Source organism: Grus americana, chromosome 18, assembly GCF_028858705.1.
Source record: "Grus americana isolate bGruAme1 chromosome 18, bGruAme1.mat, whole genome shotgun sequence".
Classification (NCBI taxonomy): Eukaryota; Metazoa; Chordata; class Aves; order Gruiformes; family Gruidae; genus Grus; species Grus americana.
Window position 1 is genome coordinate 13940310 of NC_072869.1, and position 27295 is coordinate 13967604.

Below are 27295 nucleotides of genomic sequence, written 5' to 3' on the forward strand. Positions count from 1 at the left end.
AGAGCATGCTGATGGATGTCCTCTCCTGGAGGAAACTGCACCAGTTGAAGGAGCTGGTGTCCTCTGTTATTGCCTGTATGCTGGTGCTTGCTGCCGAGATGATATTGCCTTCTGCTTGCCAACCGTATCCTTGGCTGCATCAAAAGCAGGGTGACCAACAGGTTAAGGGAGTTGATTCTCACCCTGTACTCCGCTCTCATGAGACCCCACCTGCAGTACTGCATCCAGCTCTGGGGGCCCCAGTACAGGAGAGACATTGAGCTCTTGGAGTGAGTCCAGAGAGGGCCATGAAGATGATCCGAGGGCTGGAGCACCTCTGCTATGGAGACAGGCTGAGAGAGTTGGGGTTGTTCAGCTTGGAGAAGAGAAGGCTCCGAGGAGACTTTAGAGCACCTTCCAGTCCCTGAAGGGGCTACAGGAAAGCTGGAGAGGGACTGGTGACAAGGGCAGGGAGTGACAGGACAAGGGGGAATGGCTTTAAGTTGAAGGAGGGGAGACTGAGATCAGATCTGAGGAAGAAATTCTTCCCTGTGAGGGTGGTGAGGCCCTGGCACAGGTTGCCCAGAGAAGCTGTGGCTGCCCCTGTATCCCTGGAAGTGTTCAAGGCCAGGTTGGATGGGGCTTTGGGCACCCTGGTCTAGTGGAGGGTGTCCCTGCCCGTGGCAGGGGGTGGAACTGGATGGGCTGCAAGGTCCCTTCCAACCCAAACCATCCTGTGATTCTATGAACTGGGCAACAAACAGGCAACTGTGTTGGCATTTGGGGGGCAGTTTGATTGGGCAGCACTTTCTTTGTGGTTTGTTTTCTTTCTCCCTCTTGTCTTCATTTTAGTATCAGGGATATGGCAGCAGTGGAGAAATGCGAAGTATAGCACAAGGAATAAAGACAGTCTGATACAGGAGGTGCAGAGTGCCCAGCATCCGGATGTAGTCCCTAATGCCTTTGATGTAAGACAGTTTGCGAGACGGTTGCCTCTCTGATCCATGAAAGAGTGGGAACAGAGAATGCAGGTAGAAGAAAGGACCAGCTGGCAAAGGAAAAGTACAATTGAGAAATAGTCTTGCTAAGCTAGAAGCAAGATAAGAAGGCAAGCAGAATTGTGATAGCCGTGGCCAGGGAAAAGAGGAGGAAAGCTGCTCCAAAGAAAGTAATATATATAATGAAATTTCACAGAAACAAAAGTAAGGAGCATTCGAGAGAGAGAAAGTTGGTGTGAAATGAGAGAGAGTGAGGAGAGAGCAACTCTGACACTGGGAAGGGGCATGTTCATGTCCTCAGCAGAGGAAGAACTAGGCACGTTATAGAAGAAAAGACAGAAAAGATTCACTGTGCTGGAAACAAGATATGGAATTGAGTGTGAAGAGGATCTAGATGGAAGTTAGAAGATGATTAATATATTTTTCTTCTGTTTGGAGCAAATGATTCAGGATTGCTCTGTGTGGAAAAGGAGGGGGACAGTGTTGAGCTAGAGAGGTTACTCACGGAAATGAGAGCTCAGACCATCAGGGGAACCTTTGCTTTCCCAGCTCAGAGGGAAGAAGTACTGATAAGATTTTCATGATGACCGGCAGGTGGCTTGGGGAATACAAGACCATGCTTAACTAGGGGTTTTCACATCCAGAAAAATTCTCTCCATTTGTACAACCAGCCTTCTGGAGGTGAGGTTCACGCAGCTAATAACTATAGCTTTAAATAGGAAGCTGGGATGAGACACGAGAACCAGATTTCTTCATCAAATAACCAACACTAACTGAAATCAAGTAGATGCTTTTTAGAGGAGCAGCTTGTAAATAGCAATCTTAGACTGAGTAGTTATGTGTTCATTCAGTTCTTGTTGACAAAGGTAGGGTTATAATACAGACTTTGAATTTTAATGAGACAGACCTCAAAAAATGGAGGAAAATAGTAAATTGACTGAACTGAAAGATCAGGGTGTGGGTGTGAAAGAAGGAAAGAATTACTTTAAATCAAAAGTGAAAATATGGTCCAGCATTTGCATTCAAGTAAGCACTCCAAAACAGCGAAGAAAATCTGCTAACTGCCCTGAATAGCATCAGTCTCTCTAAGTATAAGAAGTAGTGTTTTTATTAGAAAAGGAACACTGTCTTAGGCTTTTTGCCCCTCACTTTTTAATTGAGCTGGACTTTGCTTAGAAAATTTAAAATAAATACTAGATTATTTAGCTACATGAAAAGAAACAGAAGCAGGAGAGTGGCTGTAGTGAGTCTGATGAAGGTCTCTCTGGCCCACTGACTTTAGTCTGACCATGGCAGTACTGAGTGTGGAAGAGGAAAAGAGCACGAGAGTCTCTGTCCTCCCAGCTTCCAATAACCAAAAGTTTGGGGATTTCCAGAGCCAGAGTTTGCCTTAGGTCTGCTATGTTAAGCAGATACTTGTAAACATCTTCCACGGCTTGTCTAGTTCTTTTGAGTCTTTTTATATTTTTGACCACTGCAAAGATTTGTAGAAGACTTTTGTAATTTAGGTACTACAGGAAAAGTAATTATGCTTCTGTTGTCTGACAATTTCATTGTTGTCTCCTAATCTGGAGAAATAGTGTAAAAAGACTCATAATCACTGTCTTTACACAGTGACAGCTGTGTAGATGTCTGTCAGGTATCCTCTGTCACCTTTTCTCCATCTTCCCTGTGTTGTCTTAATCTATTTAGTTTCTTCTTGCATGGTAGTCACATCAGATCGTCTTTGCCTCCCTTCGTAGCTCTCTAGTTTTTCTTCATCCATTATAACATAGTGTGACTGAAACTATTTGTGTGCGGGCGCACAAAGTACCTTATTTCAAAAAAAGCATAAGAGAGCAGGGAATAAACATCCAAATTGCAACTGGAACTAATAAAGTCAAGACAGAATGGGTCAAAATGCACTTATAATCTGTAATGCTTCTGACTACACAGGGAGTGAAATTTAAAAGTTTTCAAACAAGTTAGCGGATACAGAAGCTTGGAGTTTTTTGGTGCGAAGCTGGAGTAACTGTGAAACAGCCAGGTGTATTTCTGGAGATGAGCTCACAACACTCTGCTGTCCCTGTGTACTGATGTGTTGGAGTTTCACAGTCACCACAATCTAGAGTTTGCAGTGTGTTTATATCGGCCGGGGCCAGGAGGCATATTTTTTTCCCTTTTTGAGGTATATCTTCATCTTGGTTTTTTAGCCTCTTTTTAGGTGTTCAATGTGCTTTTGCCACAGATGGTGACAGGATGCCAGGCTGGGGTGGAACGATTTATGTCTTACAATTGGGGCTCTTAAGCAGTAACCAATTCACCTTTTTATTGTTATTTTTTATTGTTATTTTTTATTGTTATTCCTCCTTGCCAGGCAGTCTGCCCTATTAGTAGTGCCATCCACCTGCAGTACAAGTAACACTTGAAACCCCAGAGCCTGGGCCAAAGCTGGGGCTGATGAGGAGTGCTTCCACCAAAGCCAGTGGCTTCCACGTAGGGTGCCATTCTTAGGGCAGGCACTGATGGCAGCAGATGTGGTGTGTCTTATGTGCAGTTGTGAAAATTGGGAGGCTTCCTTTGGTCTTCTTGTGTTCAGTAGTTCCCCAGATACAGCAGTATCAAGGAAGAACTTCACAAGGTTTTAAATTCATTATTTTCACAGCAAACCTTTATGATAGAAGATGGTTATTCCTCTGTTTGTGAGACAAAGGACTGAGACACAGATTCTGTGAGGGTCTGTCTGTATGGCAGCTCAGAACAGTCAGCAGACCAGCTAGCACCTTTGCACACCTAGCATCCACAAGTAAATCACTCAAAGGCATCCTTAAGCCAAAATCTAGCAGGAATAAAGTTGCACAGTGGAGGATGCAGATTAGAGCTTTGGTTGGGAATTCCTCATAACCGAGGCGAGAACACTGAGCCCTGGCTTTGGGCTGGACACTTAGGTATTATCTCGGCTACATTTAGACGTTTGCATCTTTGCTATAGTTGAGCTATGCTCCCTTTCCAGTCCTTAGAAATTGTCACTTCTGAGACGAGATAAGTCTCATCCTAAGGTAGATATTTAAAGTAGGCCAGGTGAAATCTGCCTGGATAAAGCTGTTTTCATAGCGAGGTCCTAACCACAGCGTAGCCTCTGGTGCTGGACAGCTGTATTTGTTGTTCTTGCTACAGCAGGATGGGGAGCTGGCTGTTTTTTTCTTGCAGGAGGACCCCTGCATGCTGGGTGAGGTCTGTAGTTGTGCTGTGCTGGGTACCACCTTGGGCCTCAGCTAGCTGCATCACACAGAGTGACATCCAGATCATATTTGCAGCAGCTCAGAATATCAGACCCCTCTTAGCTGGCTCGAGGCACCACTTTTGTCTTGAATGTGCCACACATAACAGTGCTTGCTCAACTAGCTACTGCAAATGGGCGTGCCAAAAATATCCCACCTTCTGTCTTCTTGCTGGAAGGAGATGGATTGCAAACTAGGTTTTTCCCCTGCTTGTACGTAGTTAGCACAGAATCAGGAGTTGCTCTGCCTGGGTGCCACTCAGCTCTCTCTTGGAGATGCTCTATTGAGCCAAGCTGGTTTGAAAACCAGCAAACAGCCAGTTGTTTGCCCTAGTTGGGATCATGTATACCTTGCAAATGCTTCACTAGGAGAAGAACTTGGGAGACAGAGGTGGGTTTCAGGCATAATGCACGTCACCTGTGAACCTCCCTGTTGTGCAATCAGCATTTACCCTTGTCCCTTCACTTGATGGGTCACTTGCTCTTCTCCGCACAGCTATTCCCATAGTAGTTGTGTGCCAGCAGCTGAGCTGGCAAGGACAGGAGGACAGGGCAGTGCATGGGATGGGTCAAGGGCAGGGGCTGCACCACCAGCTGTCAGTGAAAGGAGCCCCTGCCACATCTTCACTAACTTTGTCACCTGTAGAGGGGAGGAGGAAGCATTCAGTGTTCCTAGGAAAGATACAGTCCAGCACCCCAAATGTCATTTGGATTTCTCCTGTATCACTGCATTCCTTCAGCATTGCTTCAAGGATGTGCAACCTCATGTTTAACAGCAGACTGAAACACATGCGTCTCAAGTGAGCCCAATTTTGCAGATAGTCCATGTTGCACAGTAGAAACAATTTGTCCTTGTTATTTGCTCTCCAGAACTGTAGCTTTTTCTGCTAATTTTATCAGACATGCTGTCCTGCATATATCCCTTCTCTTGCCGTTGCATTTTTAGCATATGGAGGGGAGAGATGGAGCCTGAAACTGGTGCTGCCAAGCCCTGGAAACTGAAGGGGAAATTTTGGTGGCAAAATCTGTTAAAATGCAGAGAATTTCTTTAAATTATGTGTGCCTTAAAGCTTACTTACTGCTGTCTTTTTATTTTCTCTGTGTGTGTGTGTGTGAGTGTAGGATAAAGATTGAGGAGGAATATGCTAAGAACCTGTCCAAACTGTCTCAGAATTCCTTGGCTTCTCAGGAAGAAGGGTAAGTGTGTCTCTGTGACTTTTGCAGAAGACAAGAATTTCAACATAAAAGGCATTCCTCCCACGTAGATGCATGTATTTTTCCTGAGCTCTCCCATTGAGTAGAGGTTTATTTAGCTTAGCATCCTGGGTGTGTTGGGGAAGAGAGAATTGCTTTGGAGTATTTTTCTTTTGAAGATGTTCATGGTAAATTTTTAGGAATATGTATATAAAACATTGCATTTCCAATGATGTGTTTATGCTATCCTTGTTCTAGCCAGCACTACTTCCTTTAGGGATTAGTAAGTATGTATAAGTACTAAATTACTTTGAATGTGGAAGAATATATGAAATATATGTACTGCTGAAAGTAGATCCATAAGGTCAGGCCAGTAGAATTGGAGCAGCACAGACAGAGGGAGGACGAAGAAGTCTCTTCTGGTCGTGGGTCTGGCCCTCCAAGAAAAGCAGCAGGTTGTCCCTTATTTACAGCATGTTCCCACGTTGGAAGTTATTAAGAAGGTATTAGGCCATGCACTTCAGACTAGATTGCAATTCCTCAGTAATAATGAAAAGACACCACTCCTGAAGGATTAGAAGTTGTTCACGCTATCTGTTCCAACAGAAACCCTCTAAGCACTGAAAGCCAAGTTTGGAAATGACTGTCCTCACCCTAGTTCTGACACAGTGTGTTTCTACTGGCAGGGAAGCTCCACAAAGTGTTTGTTCAGCTTCCAGTAGGCAAGGACAGAAATTGCAAGAGGCTAACTAGGCTGTTAGATCTCTAAGCACCTACAATGATGATGGTTTCTGTTCTTCTTTCCCCTTTAGGGGTGTGTGTTAACCTGCTCCTAGAAAAGCTAAAACCACTTTCTTCCACATCCTCCTCCCACTTTCTCCTACCCCCAATAGGAGAAGGGAGAAATGCCTGAAAAAATGAAGGGGAAGGAAACTAGGGGAAAGTAGATGAAAAGAGAGGGAATGAGGACCAAAGCATTAAAAATGTTGAAGCAGAGAACTGAAGGGGATATGGAGCAGAGTGCAGGGAGCTCGGGACACTGCCCAGTGGTGTTCTGCCTGGAGTGGTGGGAAGGTGAGGGAATGGAAGGAGGTCCTGCTGGAATTTCTCCTCCTGGTGCTGTGTTGGCCAAACTGGCTAGGGCCAGGAAGAGGCTGGTGAGAAGATCCTGGGAATTGGTGAGGCCTAGGAAAGGGAAAAATTCCATTTTAAAAAGTGAGGGAGGAAGAGTAGCCAACAGGCAAATTTGAAGGAGCCAAAAGTGGGACTGCAGCCTAGCATGCTCAAATTAGACATTCGCCAGGGTCATCTTCTCATTCCTGAGAAGGTGTGAGTTGGGGCACCTCGTGAACTGCTCTGTGAACACACCAGTTACCACTGTTGGTCCAGAGCATTTTCCAGCTTTGCTGCCCAGCAGTCTCTGGACTTCACACAAATTATGGGCTGTCCCTCCCAGGATCCTCTGCTTTCCTCTGGTGGTACAAAGACCCACCATCATGTACATGAGTGAGACACGAGGGTGATGAGATGGGACAGATTAGTGGTTCTGCCCAAGTTGCTGCACATACACAGAAGGTGATACAGTCCATGGTCACTGAAGTCATTGTAGCTGGATATGGGATGCAGAAGATGCTTAGCAGGCTGAAATGCCTTCTTTATTTAAATGGAACCACTAGTTAGTGCTAGTGAGAACTAGACAATGGGAGGGGACCTCAGGGTGGGACCAGGGAAGGAGAAGAGTTAGGAGCAGTTATGTAGGTGAAACAATCTCAGGTTGTTTAGCTGTGGTGAACACCATACTTGAGGATTGAACTGACTGGAGCAGTGTCAGAGATTACAGATCGTTATTTTGAAATTGCAGATGACAGGCAATTTTTCAGGCTGTCAGGAAGGGGCAAAAATGAATCTTTGAAAAGGGAGTGGAGGAGAGAGAGAAGGAGCCAGGAAACTGTAGGTCACTCAGCTTTATTTAACCTCTGCAAAGTGGTAGAATAAACCATCAAACTTTCTGGAAGCACTTTGTAGAAAACTAAGGTGATGAGGAATTATTGTGGATGCATACAGAACAAAACAGTGTCAAACCAACCTAAATTCCTCCAGTGGTGGAATAACAGAAGTCATCAGCATCATAGCTCTTAATTTAGTATAGCTTTTTGCAATGGGAGATTCTTGTAGGTAGGCAAGAGAAATGTGGCCTAAATAAAGCCTAAGGTGCAAAACTAGGTAAGAAATCATACCCACTACTTAAAAAAGTAAAGTACAGAAAGTAGCTATGGAGTGAGATCCCGTAAGGTTCATCCTAAGTCCAGGTTTTTTTCAATGTTAATGACCTATGATAGAATAAATAATTGGTTTAATGAGACATGAGACAAAGCCAGGAGGGATGGTACGTACAATTTGAAGAAAAGATTGCAATTCAGAATTATTTTGTTAAACTAGAGAAATTAACTGAAAAAAATGAAGATGCATTTCAATGACGACAAACTACCAGGTTTTATACTTTCACAGGATGTGAAAGATACAGTTACATAACAGTTTGTGGGAGAAGGATCTGGCTGTAATGAATCACAAGCTTATTCATCAACAACTTCACACTGTTGTCTAAAAAAGCAGTCATACATGTAGAAGAAAGAGTGTCTGCTACGAAATAATCTGTTACCAGTTTAGCAACTAGAAGACCTCTGCTGGAAGATGGTTTTGGTTATGACACTTTAAGAGGAATCTGGGCTGTTGGAGAAAGTCTAGAGGAGTGTACCTAAACTGCCATCATCTAGAAAATAATTTATCTGAAGGAAGAAGAAAATGGAGTAATTTTCAAATACTGAAAGGCTTCTCCGAGGAGAAGCAGAATAATCTGTTCACCAAAAGTAGGGTGTAAAGTAGAAGAGGCAATGGAAAAACTGCATGGGTGAAGATTTATTTTAAGGATTAGAAAAGAAAAACTGTTAGGGCAAGGGTAAGATACTGACGTATCTTGCTTATGGAGACTGTGGCATCTCTGTAACTGGAGATCGTTATGAACGGTGTTTTCAAAGCTCTGCTACATATAATGCCAATATAATTCTGCCTTGGTCACAGAGATTGGTTGTCTTCTTGGATTTCTGCCGTCACTTTTCCATGATTTTGCTGAGCAAGATATGGCACAAAGCCTTGTACCATGTCTATCTGGCACTACCTGACAAATCTCACTGGGAGGATGTGCAGAAGACAGGGCATTGATCATTGTTGCTCTGTGTTCTTTCAGCACACTAGGAGAGGCTTGGGCTCAGCTAAAGAAGAGTCTAGCTGATGAAGCAGAGGTGCATCTCAAATTTTCTTCTAAGGTAAATAGTTCTTCCTTTTGCAAAGATTTTTGCCCTGTAATTGATGTGGATCTCCCTTCAGTGCTTGTTAGTGGGGAAAATACACATACATATGTTAAAAATTTAAAAGAATTAATAAGTTGGTGAACAAACTTATTGAAACTCTGTCCATTGTTCCTGCCAAAATCATAGTTTATTTAATCTACCTGATGAGTAAGTTAAAACATATCTGCTCTAGTTTTTCATAAAAAAGAAGGAAAACTGATTTGAGAGGTTATTCACCTAGGGATGTAAGTTCCAGCCTGCTCCAATAAATTTACCTAGAGCTGGTACAGATTACTTCTGTAGACGAAGAAATAAAAAATAATATTTGGCTTTTCAACAAGAATCTACTATATCTGTCTGGAAGGAAGAGAACCAGGACTCTAACTTCTTTGTATTGTTAGCCTTTCTGGAAAGTGCACAGGGAACTTCATGGTATTTTTGGATCTTTTGTGATGCCCGAGGAGATTTCTTGTACAAATTATGGTATTTATCTGCTTTTTTCTACCACATGTGACATACTCTTGCATCCTGTTACATTATGTTAACCTCTGTGGGTGATCAAGTTCAATACAGTGGCAGATATCTCAGTACAACAGCCATGTTCTGGAGGAAAATTATAGCTCTGCGCTGTTTGTAAGTGATTATGCAGAGGTTACTCAGGCAACCGGCCGCTACCTTGGAAACCGGCTGCTCTGCTTCGAACTTCTAGTTCAGGACTGTAATTAGTGAAGTACTTTTTGCTCCCCGTTGTCCTCCTGTATTGTTTTCCAAGAGGAAGAAATGCACCCTGGCATGGTGTGTGCATGTGGGCAGGCAATGTATAGGGGCTCTTTCATTATTGTACTTTTCCCTTAAACCCTGCACAGAAACTCATGTAGCATCCTCTGAACTGTTCCCGCACCTGCTTTGGGAGTTCTAGTTCCAGCTTTCTTTTATTAACAGAATATGTTTTTAAACATATTGATTATTGCTGTTACTTTCAGAAAGTAATAACAGAGATTTCATTACTTCTCTGGCCAACCTGTTCCAGTGCCCAGCTACCATTCTGGTGATTTTTTTTTTTTTTTTTTAAAAAATTACATTCAACTCAAACCTCCCAAAGCTCAATTGTTTGTTTTGACATTGCCTGGCCCTACGAAGAAGCATTTGGCTCTGTTACCCTTGCATCCGACCTTCAGATAGCTGTAGGCCTTATTAGATCGCTGTGGTGCCAGTCTTCATCTGCCTAAACAAGCTCTGCTTTAGGCTTGTTTAACCTCTCCAGGATGTGTGCTGCAGGGCCTCGGCTGTCTTTGTAGCCCCTCTCCATTAAAAGACTGTACTGAGCTTGAATGAAGTTTCCTTCTCCATTAAAATAGCACTGGAGAAAGGCTGAAAATACTTGCTTTCAGATGCTATTTGATACTGTGGGCATGTTAGGTGATTATGGACCCAACTCACCTGCATTGGTGGAGTCCAGCATCCCCACAGGAGGCACAAGAGAAATTTGTATTTGGTTGCTTCTGGGGAGATGAAATACCTGTATCCCTTCAGAGCACGTTTCCTGGATGTCACAGCTGTGCATCAGAAGGCCAAAGAGCAAGATGATACAAACTCTGTCAGAGCTGAGTATCACTGACAGTCAAGTCCTGCTTGTAAGAGATAAGTCATATGTGCGGTCTTGATGGATCTCTCCTGAGTTCCTTTTGGTGGTTTCTTGCCACTACTTAAAGAGTTTCAACTAAATACTCAGGCTTCTTTTAGAGTTGACAGAAATAAATAAGATATGCCCTTATTGGATCTCTGTTCACTATACAAGAAACGCAGACATGTCACCACAGTCCACTGAGTCATCTTGTTACAGTCAGGGCTAGCAGCTTTAGTTTGTGTACTTTTTTTTTTTTTTTTTTTTAAGCAAGTTGAATCGGTTAGGTCAGAGTCAGAGCACCTCAAGTAGCGCTCTGGATATTGCTTGCAGTTGAATCTTGTGTGTAAGAAGAGAGATATGAATTAATGGGGAGAGAGAAAAAAAAGATATTTGTCCTTTTGCTCCCTTCAGTAAATTTTCCCTTAACAGAGCTGTCCTGCAAAGGGATGAGTTTTGTAGCAGCTTCACTCAAATCTCCCTTGGGGAAGAGAAGTGTTGCTGTACGACATTGCTTTTGGCTGCGCTGTGTGTATTGTTTCCTCTCTGTCCTGAGCTCTGCTCAGCAGAAGAGGCAGGAATTACTGCCTGAGGATTATTGCCATTTCTTCTTTGTTTTCATTACCAGCTTCAGAGCGAGGTAGAGAAACCCCTGCTCAACTTCAGAGAGAACTTTAAGAAAGATATGAAGAAGTGTGACCACCATATAGCAGACTTACGGAAGCATCTGGCCAGCCGCTACACAGCAGTTGAAAAGGTGGGAGCAGAGAACAAACTGGAGAGTTCATGAGATACTGCTGGTATGGACAGAAAAGCAGCTGCCCTGTGGAAAGTTTCTGTTCCTCCACAAAGAACCACAAAGGTGGCTCTGCTGTTAGTTGTGCTTTGCTCGACCCCTGGCACAGTTTGCTGCTTAGTTGAGATTTGGGAAACCGAGGGCTATGGGCAGGGCTGATGCATTACTGCTGAACTGGCTTTTTGTTTCATCCTCCCCATCCCAATTTGGGACAACGCGTTTCGAATACATTTGACGCAAATACTCCTTGCTCATGTGCATCTGGAAGTCACATCTATTGCCCTCAAAATTTAAAAACCCTTGCTTTAGAATAGCAGAAGGGTGAGGCCAAAGGCTCGCCTGGCTCAGTATCTTCTCATGCAAGTGGCCAAAGGCAGATGGCCAAGGAAGGCAGCTGGAACCTGGCATAGCCAGTTACCAACCCTCTCCCAGTTCCCGTTTTCTGCACCGCACAGCAAACATCCTCACCTGAAAAACCCAAACAACAGCAGCACCCTGGTGTCAGGGGAATGTTTTAACACGAACATCCAGTAGGTAGCTGAGGTTGTGATTTAGGGACAGTTACACCCACCAAAAAGCGCTCTCTTAGCAGCAGCTGGCAGGAAATGGGATACCTATGCCTCAGCTGCCAAGGTGCTTATGCCAAATGGTATCCTCATGCGGTTTGCTCTTGGGTGTAAGTTGGAAAGGAAAATACCATGCTCACCCAACCCAGAAGGCTGTTTGGGCTTTCGTTAAAGATCAGAGTGCATGTGAGAAAGTTCGCCGGGGGATGGAGTTGTTGCAGGATACACAAGGCTGTTAGACTATATGTATCCAGGGAAGGCATTTTCCTGCAAAACAGTAAGTTCTTCACAGTCATATCTACAAATAAACACAGTCCTCAGTAAGGATATTGAAAAGAATGAATTAGAATAGCCTTGAGAAGAAGGAGTAAAATAAAGGGAAAAGCTATGTCTGCAGTGTGCCTGATGCAGGAAACAGCTTCTCACCAGCTTGCTTTCCTGCAGCTCCCTCTTGTGACCTACCAAGCACAGGGTCTTTAAAACCAAACAAAAAATTCAAGTAGTGCCTCAAGAGTGTTCTAACGTGCAGGCTGGTGTGACTGTAGAAAACTGCAAGGTGCTAACAAAATATAATCATCCAGGATAAAGAACAAATGTGACCTATTTTTTAGCAAGTCCATGCAAAACAAGTTATTTTTATGTATTTAAGCAACCTCAGCAAGTGAGGCGACAGCATGCCTATGTGGTAATGATGTTTATTTATTAAGATGCTTCACTAATTTGCCTGTATAAGTTCAGTCATGATACCAATAAATCAGGTTTTAAAAACCTGAAGAACTTTAAAGTTAAGTAATTTAAATAATCAGTTGTAACCAGGTCTCAGGTTCTTGATTTCTACAGTATAAACTGCTGTTGTTATGTACCTGAATTAGTTTTTCTGAAATAAATCTAAAAGTTCCTGTGGTTAGAGTTTCTGGTAAGTGTGTATTCAATCCAGAAGGTACTTAAAAATAAATTTTGTAAGATACTTGAAATTCATTCAACTAAGAAAAGCAAATGGAAGAGGTGTCTTGGTGATGCTGGTTACGACATTTGGAGGAAGCTCCAGCTCCCCTTTCTTCCAGGATGAGTGAGAAGGTTACTAAGAAACATGAAAGTCTGATGATCCCTTTTGCACTGTGCCTTTCTGAGAACCTATGAAGAGTTCAGATGCTTTTTTGATTTGTTGGTGACAACTTCTGTATGGTGGTAGGACACTTCTTTGAAAACCACACGGTGTCCTGAGAACTTGTATTCCATGTAAGACCCTGTTCTATGCAGAGTCCCAGACTTCTTACTGACAAAGATTTGTGTGAAGGAGTCATAGATGGCTGAAAGCAGCTGGCAGCTCTTTTCCTCAAAAACACGTGACTCTTTTTTAATTACTCCAAGGCCCGGAAAGCCTTGACAGAGAGGCAGAAGGATCTGGAAATGAAAACACAGCAGCTAGAGGTGAAGCTCAGCAACAAGACAGAAGAGGAAATCAAGAAGGCGAGACGGAAGTCCACGCAGGCGGGTGAGTACCTGTGTCTGTCAGCAGCCAGAGGTGAGCACAGCCCTGCAGGACTGAGCTGGGGTGCAACTGCACATCCGCCCGCCTGTTTCTTGTTTTTTAATATTGTAGCTACAAAGTCAAAGCGAACCGTGCTACAAATCTGTTTGGTGTTCAGTCCTCTGAAGAAACAAGTGCAGTTTTTCAAAGTCAGATGTCACAAATTGATGATTTTGATAATTGGGGTGAGAACAGTGAAAGGAGGGTGAATTGTCCTTTTGTTTTGTCTTCTTTATAGAGCTTGGTTGCCATTCCAAGTTCTAAGTCCATGAGAGACTTCCAGATGCATTTACTTCTTTGGCACTTGTTTGGTCTATGGAGTCCTGTTCTTAAAGCTTGATTTGTCCCTGTTTATGTATAAAGATCTTCTTGCACCTAAAAGAACAGGATGAATTTGAGCTCTGGACCTAGGCATCAAACCATTAGGGAAAGTGTAACTGAGCCTCATTTAAAGAAGAAGGAATTTACTAGGCAGAAAGCAGTAATCTCTGAGACGTGCCTTCTAGATTTTCCACCCACCTTTCCCTCTCTGTCAGAACAGAGGCCTGCAACAAAGAAAAAATTGAAATAATCACAGCTGATTGTGTTACTGCCCTGAACACAGCAGGAAGTCAGAGCTCGACAGGAATCATGCATCCTCAGAGGGTGGAGAAGGCATGAGTGTGCACCTGGGTTGAGGTTGCAAATAAGCATGCCTTGATCTCAGACAGCTTGAGCCTGATACTTGACTCCCATTTTAAACAGACCTGTCTTAGAAAGCAATGTCACCTACAGAGTGCTACCTGGCAGCTCAATAACTCATTATTATTGATTTCCCATTTTAATTATTTTATTCTGTCTATGACCGTTGTTTTTTTTCAACTGAAGTAACTTGCTTTCGTAGTTCTGGGCATTTTGTAAAATATTGTTTAATGTTGATATTTTTCTTTTTAAAATTTTGTCTTTCCCCCTCGTTCTTTCTTATCACTTAATCTTTTACCACACATTAAGTGCCTGCGTTTTGTTGAAATTTTGTTGCACGTAACAGATACCATGTAATAGAATTGCCTTCAGCTCCACCAGGACTGACCTGCAAACCCTCTGGGTCTGCCTGCAAAACCTGAACTGCAGTTTCCTTCTGAGCTCCATAACACTGGCTAGAGAAGACTAATGTGTTGCTCTCTTGAACTTTTCAGGAGATGACCTGATGCGCTGTGTGGATCTTTACAATCAAGCCCAGTCCAAGTGGTTTGAGGAAATGGTGACCACCACTCTGGTATGTCACTCTGTCTAGCATCTTACACGTATAACATTGCAAAATTGTGATAGCGTGCAACATTCATCACTCATAGCTAGTTACAGTACAAAGCAGTAGGAAAAATTGAGTGATAAACTTCTCAATGTATTTCCTGTTCTCAGTTCTAAGAAAATCTCGTATCATTAGGGGAAGGAAGAAATAATTGTTTCTTTGCAGAAGGCATTAAACCAGTTCAGGGCTTCTTAGGGGCCATAACGCTGGAATTGTCCTCAGGAAGGATGAAGTAATGCACAAGGAAGAAAAACGTGATAAATCACTGAATGCATTTATACATTAATGAATTTTTGTATTCCATGATTTTAGAATTTCTTCGTGAGTATTGCCAGCTCAGAAGAGGCATGCTTTAATTGCCTGTTGTTCTGTTTCTCTGAAGATAACACAGCTCACAATATTCACCCTCAGGGTGTATACCTTTGGGGTTAGTCACCAAGATGCCAAGATACAGCTTTGATGTACTGTATTCCTTGAAATACCTGTACTTTGGCTTTAGGGCTCCTCCCTCATGTCATTCCTTAGAGCCCTTCTGGACAACAGCCAGTTGCTTTCAAAAGTGGGAAATAAAAATGTCTTTTGCGTATATTTTTCTCATTGGACAAACACAAAACTGTAAACTCCTCCTAATGAGAAGCAGGGTAATAAATTGCGCAGCATTTGGAAGTGTGTTGGTGCAATATTTAAACTGCAGTAAATAAATAAAGGCGTATGGGTAAGTGGAAAACCAGGAGGCAGATGTCTTCCCAAAAGCAGAACAAAAGAGAAAAAGTTGGCTGTTCCTATACATAAGGGATCTGATTCTCCTCTCACCTTCCCTGTCGGTTTCTCACTGATGCAAATGACACTGACCATCAGTGCCACTGTCTCCAGGTGTGGCCAGGTATATGTTAGCTGCATATTTGCCCCTGGAGAATCATTATGATGCAGAAGTGCACTAGTAGATAGCTCAAGGGGGAAGTCATAGCCAGCAGGCTGCACAGCAGGTTTGTCGGTTGTGAAACTCAGACTGAGAAGCATTTGAAGGTAAGTCTTGGTATACATGAATATAAAATCTAAATTGAAAAACAGTCTGCATCTAATCAGCTGAGATACAGATTAGTTCATATGCAATACAAAGTCGAGAAAGTCAAGGTCTGAATACTTGTGTTTCCTTGCTTACCTTCCTCCTTGAAGTTTCTGGTGCAGATACAATGCATGTTCTGCATGTGGTGTGCTTACCAGCACTAGCACACTGGTTCTGCATTCTGGTCTTGCATATCTGTGCCCTAAGTAAGGGAGTCTGAGTTTAAAGTGAGCCATTTGTTCCATAAGGGCAGTACATCAGCTGGCAACAGCAATTGGAGCTCAGTCTGTTTCCATACCGTAAGTCCTGTCCATACCATAAGCTCCTTTGCTCTTCTTCCTCCCCAGGCAGATAGTCTGCCACCTGAGATTTTTGTGCTGTAATGAAGAATCTATTTCCCAAAATACATTTAACAAATTGCAGGTAGCACAGGGAAGGCAATATAGGAGCCTGCCTGCTTGTATATGCTCAGGTTGCACTCCACCACGATGCCCCATAAGCGGACACCTGAAATGCCCTCTGAATGAAGGTTTCTTAAGATTTGGCCCCATTGATGTCCTTGTGAATACAGAGGTTTCTAGTGATACAGCATAGTGCATTACAGTATACGTCTTTAAAGGCAGACTTCCATAGCATGCTGCTTCCACTTCTGCTGTTCAGATGGACAAAGAGGGACTAAATGCAGAATTTGGGGTATAATATCAGAATCCAGGAGAAGAGGGAGGCAGAAAAAATCAGGAGCAAAGTTAGAAATCACCTGCCTTTTCCACTAAAGCATTGCTGGGGTCTGTTTATGGCCAGCTGAGTGAGGTGGAGACTTGTCTCAGCTCATCATCTGGTGAACAGATAAAACTGCTCTTACAGGTGTCTGGTTAGACCGAGGTCGGTCAGGCCCTCTCAGCCATACACCCCAACACGGGCTCCTGCTTCCCCAAGGAATCACTGTAACTTCTGGAGCTAGCAACAAAGCGTGCAAAGCTTCTTGCAGGAAATAGATTCCCTCTTGCTTGCAGCATCCCTGAAGACAGTAGCTCCTCTCTTTGTCTTGGTTTAAAAGTTTTGGGAAAGTGTTGACCTTCTTTTCTGCCATTAGGCACAGGCTGGAGTGACTTCTGTTGCTTGCTGTCTCTGATTCTCTGCAAATCAGAGGGATGTGCAACCACAGAGTTCAGCTCCAAAGTGTGACCCTGGGGTAGTACTGCACTGACTGGCAACCTTTTGTGTGTCATCCTTTCTCTGGGCCTTCAAGGTCAGCTTCCAAGAAAAATATGGACTTGTTTTTCTTCGTGTCCAGGAGCTTGAAAGACTAGAAGTTGAAAGGGTGGAGATGATTCGGCAGCATCTTTGCCAGTATACACAGCTGCGGCATGAGACAGACATGTTCAACCAAAGCGTAAGTCTGCTTTTTGTTTGGTGCCTTTGGTCTCTACTGCACTCCAGCTGAACAGAATGGTCCCTGTCCTGATCTGACTGACCTGTATCAAAAGCAGATATGAAAACATGCAGTCAGTTTGTTATTTGCAGCAGTACTGTACTGCCACCCTACAGTTCTGCTCTGATCCTGGTTACATTTCAGTACTGCTGAATCACAGCTTTTTGCTGGGGGAGACACAATGAATTGAATTATATTTGGCCACCATGAGCCATTACTGGCTCTCCCAGCATGATGCACTACTCCTTGAGGTCATCTATTCTTGTAAGGAAGATGGTAAATAGTTTCACTGTTGGGGGAGGGAGTATATTTTTTTTTCTTACTAAAAAATGGCTAATTTTCAAATATTAAAATACAGGGAATGCTGATGTCAGTACATGGTTGTATTTGGCGTAAGGTACAGATTGCAGGGCAGGAGTCAGAGACCAACTGACCAGTGCCTGGCATAGGAAGCCTGTCTGCTTGACATTAAAAGTCTGCATCTTCTCTGTTTCCCACTACAAGGCTTCACATTCAGATCTGGCTGTTGTCCACTGAGTCTCGTGTACATGCAGTTCTCACTTGTCTGCAAATTCAACGTAGGCGTGCCCGTAGCTGCTCTATGCTTCAGAGTAATGACTATCTCTGCTTGAAATGCACCCTTGACATTTTGATTCTTGCTTTGTTCATTTTAGACAGTAGAGCTCGTGGATCAGTTGCTTCGGAAAGTGGATCCTGCCAAAGACAGGGAACTGTGGGTAAAAGAACACAAAACTGGAGATATCCGACCTGTGGACATGGAAATATAGACTGATCTATAGTTGTATGTGACGAGTCCACTGAATTAACCAGGCTAATGTTTATTTTTAAGGGTCAGAAGAGCATAGGGAAAACGTTGTTCCACTACCAGACACCGTGTAATTTATGCCTGTGCGGGCTCTCTGTTACATTTAGTCATTAAAACAGTCCTCATTGTGCTAAGCCTTAAGCACCAGACATTCCAGGGTGAAGAAACCAGGTATGTGCTTCCCACCAGAGGTTCCCAATTGCACGCAGCTTCCAGAGGAAATTTGCTCTCTGAGCGCGCTGTTCTTCAGTGACTTTGTGCTACGTCCCTTGCATGACTATCTTTATACAGTATGTTAGAACAACCATGCAGTGAGCCTCTGGCCAGTAAGTAGATAACTGTTTGAACATGACGCAGGAGGCAAGGAAGTCCTGATCATGAATCCCAGGTCTGTTGCTGACTGCTTTCATGGCCATAGGCAAGTCAATTAACTTTTCTGGCTCCCCATCTATAAAACACACATATCTCGCAGCAGCATTGTGCGAATACATTTATTTCATATGACAGTTTCCCACCATGGCAGTGAAGTGATGGCCCTTCTCCCAAAATCTATGGAGAAGACTCCTGTTCTTCCTGTTTTATACTCCCTCTCAGGGATACATAAACCCATTATCATCATGATTTCTGTTCCAGGCCAATCGATAAGGTTGAAAGTGTTACCATCACCATTATTTATCAGGAAAGACTTGATGTGCTATACCTACCTCATTAGCTGTCTGAGTGCCCTCAATGACAGAAAGAGGTTATATACCAAGGAATAAATGAGATATTCAAAACCTTTCCTGCTTATGCAAGATATTTTCTCACAGAATCTCCTTAAAGACAGTCACCTAACATATTATTTGAGATCCGGGTTTAAATTGCCCTTTGTTGGTTCCTTCAGCTGAATATCACAGCCTTTAGGTATCTTTAATTACCAAATTTGTCCAGCTAAATTGTGAGGTTTATCTTCTTAGAGACCGATTTTCGAAGGTATCATGAGTATGTGATGCTAGATGGCATTGAATGTAGATGTAGGTGCCCAGCACTTCTGGACCATCAGTCTTAACCTTAGGTTTTTCCTTTGTTACCCTTACTGCAAACTACCAACAATTCAACACTGCTCTTGGCCCATAGTGTTATGTAGTTTGGAGTCTGATTTTGAAAAGGTACTCATTTTCTTCTGCTGTTACTTCTGATTGATTATTCGGTGTTGCTGTTAATATATTTTTCAACATTTCATACAATGCCAAGATTCTTGAGATTCTTGCTTTAGATCCAGCGGAAACCTTGATTCTCACCACTGTGGCCTTTACTCAGTGTTTACTGTCTTGTTATCTACAGTTTCCCAAACCATACTGTTTCATTTGATTAACAGTTATGCTCCACTTGATCTCGTCGTTACCATCCTTTTTTCCCCAACACCAAAACTGCATCCTTCTTTTGTTCTACTACTATTCTAGGTTTGTGTTCACCAGCCTTAAAGTGCTGTGATTGGATCATTGAGAATTAATATTCCGCTTTACAAATACAAACTGAGACACAGAGAAGTCTTACCTGAAACATATTTTTAATATTACTGCAGTGATTATTTCTCTGGCGTGTTATTTCAAGCTGAATTCTGTTGCATTTTCCTGTTGCTCCCTTTTTCTCAACCATCTCTTTATCAGTATAGATTCATTCCTGTCTTGCAAATGCCTCCACAACCCACTTCTCTGCTCTGTCATTAACCTTTATAAATCTTTGCACATTGGCAGGTGCAATGCCGTGACCACTGCGTGCTCAGGATCACTGTTCCTGCCTGGTGTGACACCTCCTGTACTGCACTTCCATTACACACTTCTGAATTTGCAACTACTATTTTATTCTCTGTGTTGGAAGCATCTGGCACACTGTTACACGAGTCTCTCCTAAGTTCCTGCAAAGAACATTGCAATACAAATGCAACATGGTTTGCCTAGGCGTTGCATAGTCCTTGAGCTCAGTTAGAGTACATACACTTCCCTAGACCCCGCTTCTGCTGCTCAAGCAGGGAAGTTTCATGATGATCCCTCTTTTTCAGTCTTCCTATTGCTTCACTCTCTGTCCTATTAATTTTTTTTGCATACCAATGTATACTTTTCCTATCTCTACCATGCACTTTGGAGGACAGGCACTTTTTTTTTTTTTTTTAAACCACAGGTGCAGGGTGAGCTTTCAAAACTTCAATGGCCAAAAATAACTGGAGTACTTAAGAGCTGCATCTCAGGTCTACCCCTGTATTCTAAGCTGTATTGTAAATTAAAATGAGCAATCTTGACCACATTCTTGTTTTGATTGGAAAACCAGCTAGGTGTGCACTTTATACGGTATTCTCCTTAATAAATATCTGAAATAATCTGTTATCAATTACACTTTATTTTTCTTCTTTCTTTAAAAATGTTTGTTGTTTTATCTATTTTGGACTGGAAATACTGTCCATTAGCACAGGTTTCTCTGAGGACTGAAATGTATTTTAGTTCCTCTACCAAGGTGTATTTAAGCTGCTCTAAATTCTCAGTTGTGTTTTCCGGTAATTTTTTTCCCTTTTGTTTTGTTTCCAAACAGTTTTCCTACTTCTAGTTTTTGGTCCATTCGAAATGTTGCAGGAATGTGTGAGCTGCACAGAACAATAATTCTCTTGATGGAGTCTGTATCTCTTTTTCACTTCAATAATCTGAGGAGAGCACTTGTACCGGACTGTTAATCTTTACCAGGCCCAGCAAACTCTCACGGGGTGCTGCTCTGCCACGGGTGAGATGCTTCCTCTACAAGGCTTTCATCTGTAATCGGTGGAAGCGTTAGGGAAGTCTTACTGTTGCTTGTAGACAGTTTTCAGCTTATTTCCTGCAAAAGATGATATTCCCTTGTGATACAACACTGCGGACAGTGGGATCAGTGTTACCTGGCTCATTCACTTCTGTGGCTGATGGATCCTGGACAGTGTGACGCCTTACAAGTCAGGGAGTGCTGGAGCCTCTGTGCTTCCAAACGGACATCATCTTCAAAGCAGGCAGTGGCAGGTTCGAAGGGAAGCATGGATGCCTGCCCTTGTGTTTGTTCCTAACAAGGTAACTGGGAGTTTCAGCACTGCTCTATTCATCTTCCATTGAGTTGCAAAACCGCAGTTGAACCCATGCAATAATTAAACAGCTTCTTCTCCAGAGCAAGATCAAGCTTCATGTTATGTTAAAATAGGTAGCATGTGAAAAGCATGATGATGTTGCAGTGTAACTGATTAACAGGAATAGCAAAGCAAGTCTCTTGCCGCCATAGGTACTGAGCTTAAGGGTCATCTCACTTCGTCTGGCAGGTGGGCTCACACGCTTGATGCTAGTTTTTATTGTTTTAGTCACTACAAGTATCAGTCTATTTTTTTTGAGTGACAAGGCTGTCTTACATCTTAATACAGTTCTGTTGTCACAGAGCAGAAGGTGAGCTTTTGATTAGTACTGTTTGCTTTCACCTGAAGAGGTGCAATTAGTGGGAATTTGCCTCTGTTTTTTTCCTGGTAGCTTTGCTTGCCCAGATCTTTGTTGAAGCTACCTGTGTTTCAGGAGTCCTGCTGCTCCTGCGAAGCTCCCTCTTTGTCTAAGCAATGTTGTCACATACTTGTCTCATGCTGCCAAGCCTCTGGCTCCCTGGTGACCTGCTTCAGCCAGAGCCTTTTGCCCCTTTTGCTCAAGGACTTTGAATCCGTTGGGTGTCCTGAATCCAGTGCCAAAGGTGGTGAGGTGCTTACCAGCTGTAACATTAGCTGCCATACAGAATGAGAACGTTTTATTCATCATCCATACCAGCCTACTTCTGGTATGGTTTACTCAATAGAGTCCTTGTTGGAAGTCTTTTTCTAAGGTGTTCTTTCGTTCTGAATCCAGTGCTGTTGGCTGATTCCTGTTGCAGTTAATGAGCGGAAAGCCACGAGTCCCTTACCACATGGGCCTCGGGCACTCTCTTCCCATCACTGGTGAGAGTCCAGTTGCTTTCATAGAGCAACATCCAAAATGGCCTAATTTTCAGATTTCCAATTTTCTCCAGCCTCACTCACATCTGTAACTCACGTTTGTTCATCATTGCTATGTGTTGAGCATCTTTTGAAAGACTTCAGTTGTTCCCTTATAGGAATGTTATTTCATTATTTGACACTGGGATTTTTAGCGATTGTTAAAATACCGTAACAGCAGTTAAAGTCATATGGAAATCCCTGTTATGTTTCTAGAATACTTTTCCCCCTCTGCAGCCCTGCCCGCGTTGCTGTGGGGTAGTTGTGCTCCCCTTCCATGTTGCACAGTTACAGTAAACACTAAAATCATTCTTCCTTTCGTGCATAACAGGCAGCATGCAAACTTGTGCTCTGGTTCCCTTTACACTTTATGCATCTGTGCAGTTTTGTGCTGCAGAATTAACTGCTTTTTGTTTAACTGACAGCCCCATGCTGTAATGTCATTGTGTGTAGCTGTCTTGTGACAGTGAACTGCACGCAGATCACCTTTTGGTTTTTTGTTGTTTGGTTTTTTTGCTAGCAAGAGTTTTCTGTAAAGCATTCACAGGAAACTTTACATTCACATGCTCAGTGGCAGTCATAATTTCTCAGACCTTCTCAGAACCTCTTTAAATTTGTCCCTGTTTTTAATGTCATTATTTAAATATTTGCTGCAAGTTAGAGTGGTTATGTATAAATGTGCAGTCTTCTTTTCACCTGCTCTTTGGAAGTGCTCAGCACTCAGAGATTTCTTGGAACACAACAGGGACCATGTAGGTGATAAAAGACTTTGAAAATCAGGCTAACAAATAGAAATGCACAAGCCTCTTTTCTCCGTAGTCGCTGACTACATGCATAAGGTAAACATTAAGAAATGAGAGCCTCAAATACTTAATGTGTAAGACCTAGCTGCTATATGTGCAGTTCCCAGCAGCTCCACGAGTGACCCCGTGTCGGGCTGTGGTTGGAATGCAGCTCAACACATGGGCCTGCAGCTTACCTCCTGATGCAGCTGTAAAAACTCAAGTCCAAAATTAAGTGAAAAGGTAGTTCTGCCCATCTATTGCTTCAGTCACACACACGGAGAAGAGCAGCACTGCTTTACCCAGGTGGGTTCTTCACTATCAAGCACCTTAAGAAATCCAGACCAGCACCTTGAAGGTCCCCCTGGAATGAGTAGATGTGAATTCTTGGTGTGATCATTTGATTGTTTCCTTCAGAATTGAAAATGTATTTACAATTTTATAGTAGCTAGTGTGCTCTTTTGCACTGGTGCAGCCTGGGTCTGTTCCCAGAGATGGCAGTCAGAGTCTGGTGTCCTGGAGGCAGTCCTGGTCACCCTGACATTTCTGCTTTGTGACAACTAAGTCTTCAAAAGACAGTGAAAAAGGCAGTTTTCAAAATAATGAGCTTTCCTGATCACAGACCTTTCTGGAAAGTCTGTAAGCTTTTTGCTGCTCAGTATGCGTTGAAATAGGAGAATGAGGTCCCAGAGGTTGCCAAAGCATTGCTGTGAATGGTTCTTGCTGTGTGGGCACTCCTCCTGTGCTCGTACAGTGGTAGGGAACGGCTAAGGGGTGTCCTGTCCTTCTTTGCACAGCAGAGGTGTCCTGCATTTCACCAGAGGAGCCTGCTGGTCCATTGAACTCAGCCAGCTGGGCAATAGTCACAGGCAGATTCAAATTAAAACCCAGACGCACAGGGCAGGAAAATATTTAGCTGCCCCAGTGGCATTTGAGCTTCTCAACATGTGGCACTTGTGTCCCTCAGATCCTGACAGGTCCAGTAACGGCCTCATCACTCTCCAAATTCTGCTTAGCACATGAAAATCAGTGATGAAACGTTCCCTTGTATCTATTGCTTGATACAGGGCACTGCAACTAGCACCTGGTCGTGCCAGTGGAAGACCGGGTGTGGCAGTGCCACGCTGATGACTACGGAATGGTTTTTGGTGGTTGGCAGCGCTGTGATGTCCTGTGCCCTTGCACTGAACTGACTGTAAGTCAGGCGGGGACGTGTCCAGCCTGGTGCGCAGGTATTCTCCCGGAGCTTGGAGCAGCACACAGTCTTTCTGTTGCATAATGGTGATGAAGTATTTCCTATCAGCAAATCCTTGTCTTTTCCTGAGAAGCACTATTGTATAAATGATAATCATTACTTTGTCTTATAGTAGATCTTATTAATATAAATGTGCATCTTTCAATTCTTATTTTTTCTTCTGCATTGTTACTGTAGCCAACCCTCCATCACTGAGATACATAAGTTTTCAGGATCTTTTCTTTAATTTTGAATTTTCATTTCTCTTTAATGTGCTGACCAAACTTCATGCTTTTGGGTATTTTCTGAGAGTGGTAAGTGCACACTTTTTGGAGGGGTTATTTTGGTTTTTGTTTTGGATTTTTCTTATTAGCCACCGGGTTTGGAAGTGCAATGACTCCTTGTGCTAGTCACATTTTTTTTTATTTTTTTTCTTCCTGGACATATTTTCTGAAGGGACCAACACATAGCACAATTTGACTTAAATTTCTAATCCCATGTATTCCTCAAGGCAGAAACCTTTTGTGCCTAATGATGCATCTGACTCTAAGAATTGTACATGGACAAAATCTTTCCTAGACCAATAAAAAATAAGTCTTAGGTTAACTGCATAGTAATTACAGAAAAATAATAAATTTGAAACATTCAAATTTAATTCCCTCAACTTACATTAAGTTGAACTATTTCAGGTGCATCGTAAGAGACAAACTCAGTGGATATTGAGAACAAAAGCTTTTCAGCTGCTGTATTCAGGTTCAGTGAGTGAACAAGACTTTAATTTTGAATATATGCAGTCTTTCAGGGCTACTGATTTAACGAGTAACTGAGTAATGGCTTGTATCAGAACCCTACTAAAATTCTGCTAGTAGTTCCCCTTGAAGTGCCTATTTAAATTGTATCTGCTACAAACATATAAAATACACAGATTCACCCTACAAATTTCCAAAACTCAGGAGCAGCCAGTATGCACAGATCTATGCAGGATTCTCAACCCTCCTTCCTTGCTCTGCACTGTGCACTCTTTTAGGACATCCACATATCCAGTAGACCTGCCTTTGTCTCGCTGATCATTTACTGTCCAGCACAGTCATCCTAAATTCTCAGTGCTGAAAATGTAGGAAATGTTAGACTTAAAAGCAACTGCATTGAAGGAGCGTTGGTATCCTAATCTTCTGACACATCCTTCAGTATAGGGGTGTCAGTAGAATAAGCAGGGAATTCTGCATAAAAATAGTTGAGTAAGTGGCATTTGGGGCCTAAATAGACCTTTATTCTGTAAAATAAAAAAGCCTTTACTCTTTTTTTAAAGCAGTTGCTGAGAAGAATTTTTCTGGTACTGGAAGTTCTAAAGCTTAATAGTGATTCTGAGGATCTCACATCTGCATGACCTGACAATCTTAGTCATTTGAATTTGGGAACACTTGACCTGAAATTCTTTGTTCCTTTGGAGTTTTTTGATGTGATGGCTGAGATTTTCAGAATGACTTAAGGAATTTGGATGTCCATTTACCACTCTTACTCCAGGAGGTCAAAAACACTCTTTAGGGACAGCAACCTGTATCCACTATAAGAAAAGCAGGTACTAGTATTGGACAAATATTATCTCTTCCTCCTTAGAAGGTTTCCTTTCTTTCAGCACCCCAAGACAGTGTGGAAAATCCACCAAACAGTTCTGCAGACATTCTAACAGCAGGGATTCAAAGGTGGGCCAGATCAACAGTCATACACTAAACCAGAGTTTTCTACTAAAATAAAGTTGCTTGTTTGGTCCTTTTTGTGTAACTTTTGCTAAATACTTCTAAATTTCTAGGAAAGTTGTCTTTTGCCAGTACTAATGACTTATTTTTAAAGATGTATAACCAAAATTTTATAACTTTCCATAAATTTTGGCTGAATAGACCCCTTAAATAGTTTATATATCATATAGCCTCTGGGTAACTAGTAAATCTTGGATCATTGTGCAAATTATAGTATGGCTTTTGTTCCATAAGGATACATGAAGGAATCACTTACTGAACTTAAGAAGTTGAATGCAGAAAACATTTGAGGGGCAGATCTGCAGCTTGGGTAAACTGGCAGAGTTCAGTGGAAGCTACTCTATGTCAGCTGTGGATCTTCTTCAGTGTTGAAGGCATTTCCTATACATAATTTTTCTGTCTTACTGTAAAACAATTTCATATTGTTAAACTGTATTTTCCTATATTGTTCTGCAAGTTTATATGCACCACAGTGCTCATCTCATCTCCTGTAAAATAAACTGTACAGAGACACATTGAGCATGGAATTGTCTTTACCCAGTTGCTTTTTCTCCTACCAAAGCCACAGGCCTTTTGAATGCAGTATCATCACAGAATACTTGGGGTGCCATATGCACATGTACTGCTTTGTTGATACCAGCTTAATGGAGCTTGAATTTGCAGTCACATCACTTGGGTGTAAACTACTTGTACTTCTTCTTTTCAAGTCTTTGCATGATATTCAGATGAATACAGTCCCTAAAATTTTAATTTTTATTAGGAAATCAACTTAAGAAACACCTGTAGTTAAGAGGTTTTGTTTCTTAAGCAGGCAGGCAAGCTGACCGTGATCAGTTTGAAAGCAGTTGCCGTGAAATGGGCATGCCTTAAATGATCTGTAAAAGTTTTCTACACCCAGTCAGAACTTTACCTGCAAGTTCCAGATGCATCTTGAAGCTTAGCTGAAAAGAAAACACTGTTGTAAAATGTTGTTGTTAATAAATTGTTCTACTTTGAATATTTGAGTTAGCATGCATGCTGGCAGGTTTTCTGGCAAAGTCAAAGTCAGCCTTGCCAAAACCCTGTCTAATCCAACAACTGTCTTCAAAAGCGACCAGCATGGGATACTGCTATAGAAGCAGAGCTCAGAGCAAGCAGATGTTGCAGTTCTGCAGAACACAAGCCCACCTTCCCAGCAATGTGTGACTCTGGGACCTTGGAGGTAATGGCATTATCCACACATCTCATAAGCCTCAGTGGAGCTTTCTTCTAAGAATTTGTTGGGTTTTGAACTCATGTAAAAATTTAATTTCTGCAACTACCTGCAGAATGGCATCCCACAGCTCCGCAGTGTGTTTGTACACTAATGTGGTAAGTAGTTGCAGAGGTGTGCGTTCTCTTCACAGAGAAGGAGTAGAAAGGTATGATATTGAAAAAGTTCCAGGTGTAAGCTTGGTTTTCACAGCAGAGTCTTTGCACCTTGCCCAAAGTAGCCTAAATAAAACTCAGAATGCTGTTTCAGATGTTGGTGCATGGTATAGACCAGCTTGGTGAATACTTAACAATTCTCCACATACTGTGGTACGTTTAACTGCAGCTTGCCAGCAAAAAGCATTTTCAGTTGTAGAGGACTTTGA

The 27295-nt window shown here is 42.5% G+C and overlaps 1 protein-coding gene across 9 annotated transcripts in view; it reads left to right on the forward strand.

Annotated features, from left to right (window-relative positions):
- The window catches only part of GAS7 (growth arrest specific 7), a 144657-nt gene that overhangs the window by 78671 nt on the left and 38691 nt on the right, over positions 1-27295 (forward strand). For 5 of the 9 annotated variants that reach the window (XM_054846406.1, XM_054846410.1, XM_054846405.1 and 2 more), the window contains 6 exons: positions 5359-5433; positions 8675-8753; positions 11030-11158; positions 13135-13258; positions 14470-14549; positions 16898-17041. In XM_054846406.1, the coding sequence (XP_054702381.1) occupies positions 5359-5433; positions 8675-8753; positions 11030-11158; positions 13135-13258; positions 14470-14549; positions 16898-17041 (631 nt within the window). Of the gene's footprint in view, positions 1-5358; positions 5434-8674; positions 8754-11029; positions 11159-13134; positions 13259-14469; positions 14550-16897; positions 17042-17754; positions 26677-27295 lie in introns of those variants that run through there. The other 4 variants (XM_054846411.1, XM_054846414.1, XM_054846408.1 and 1 more) reach the window with 3 other exon arrangements.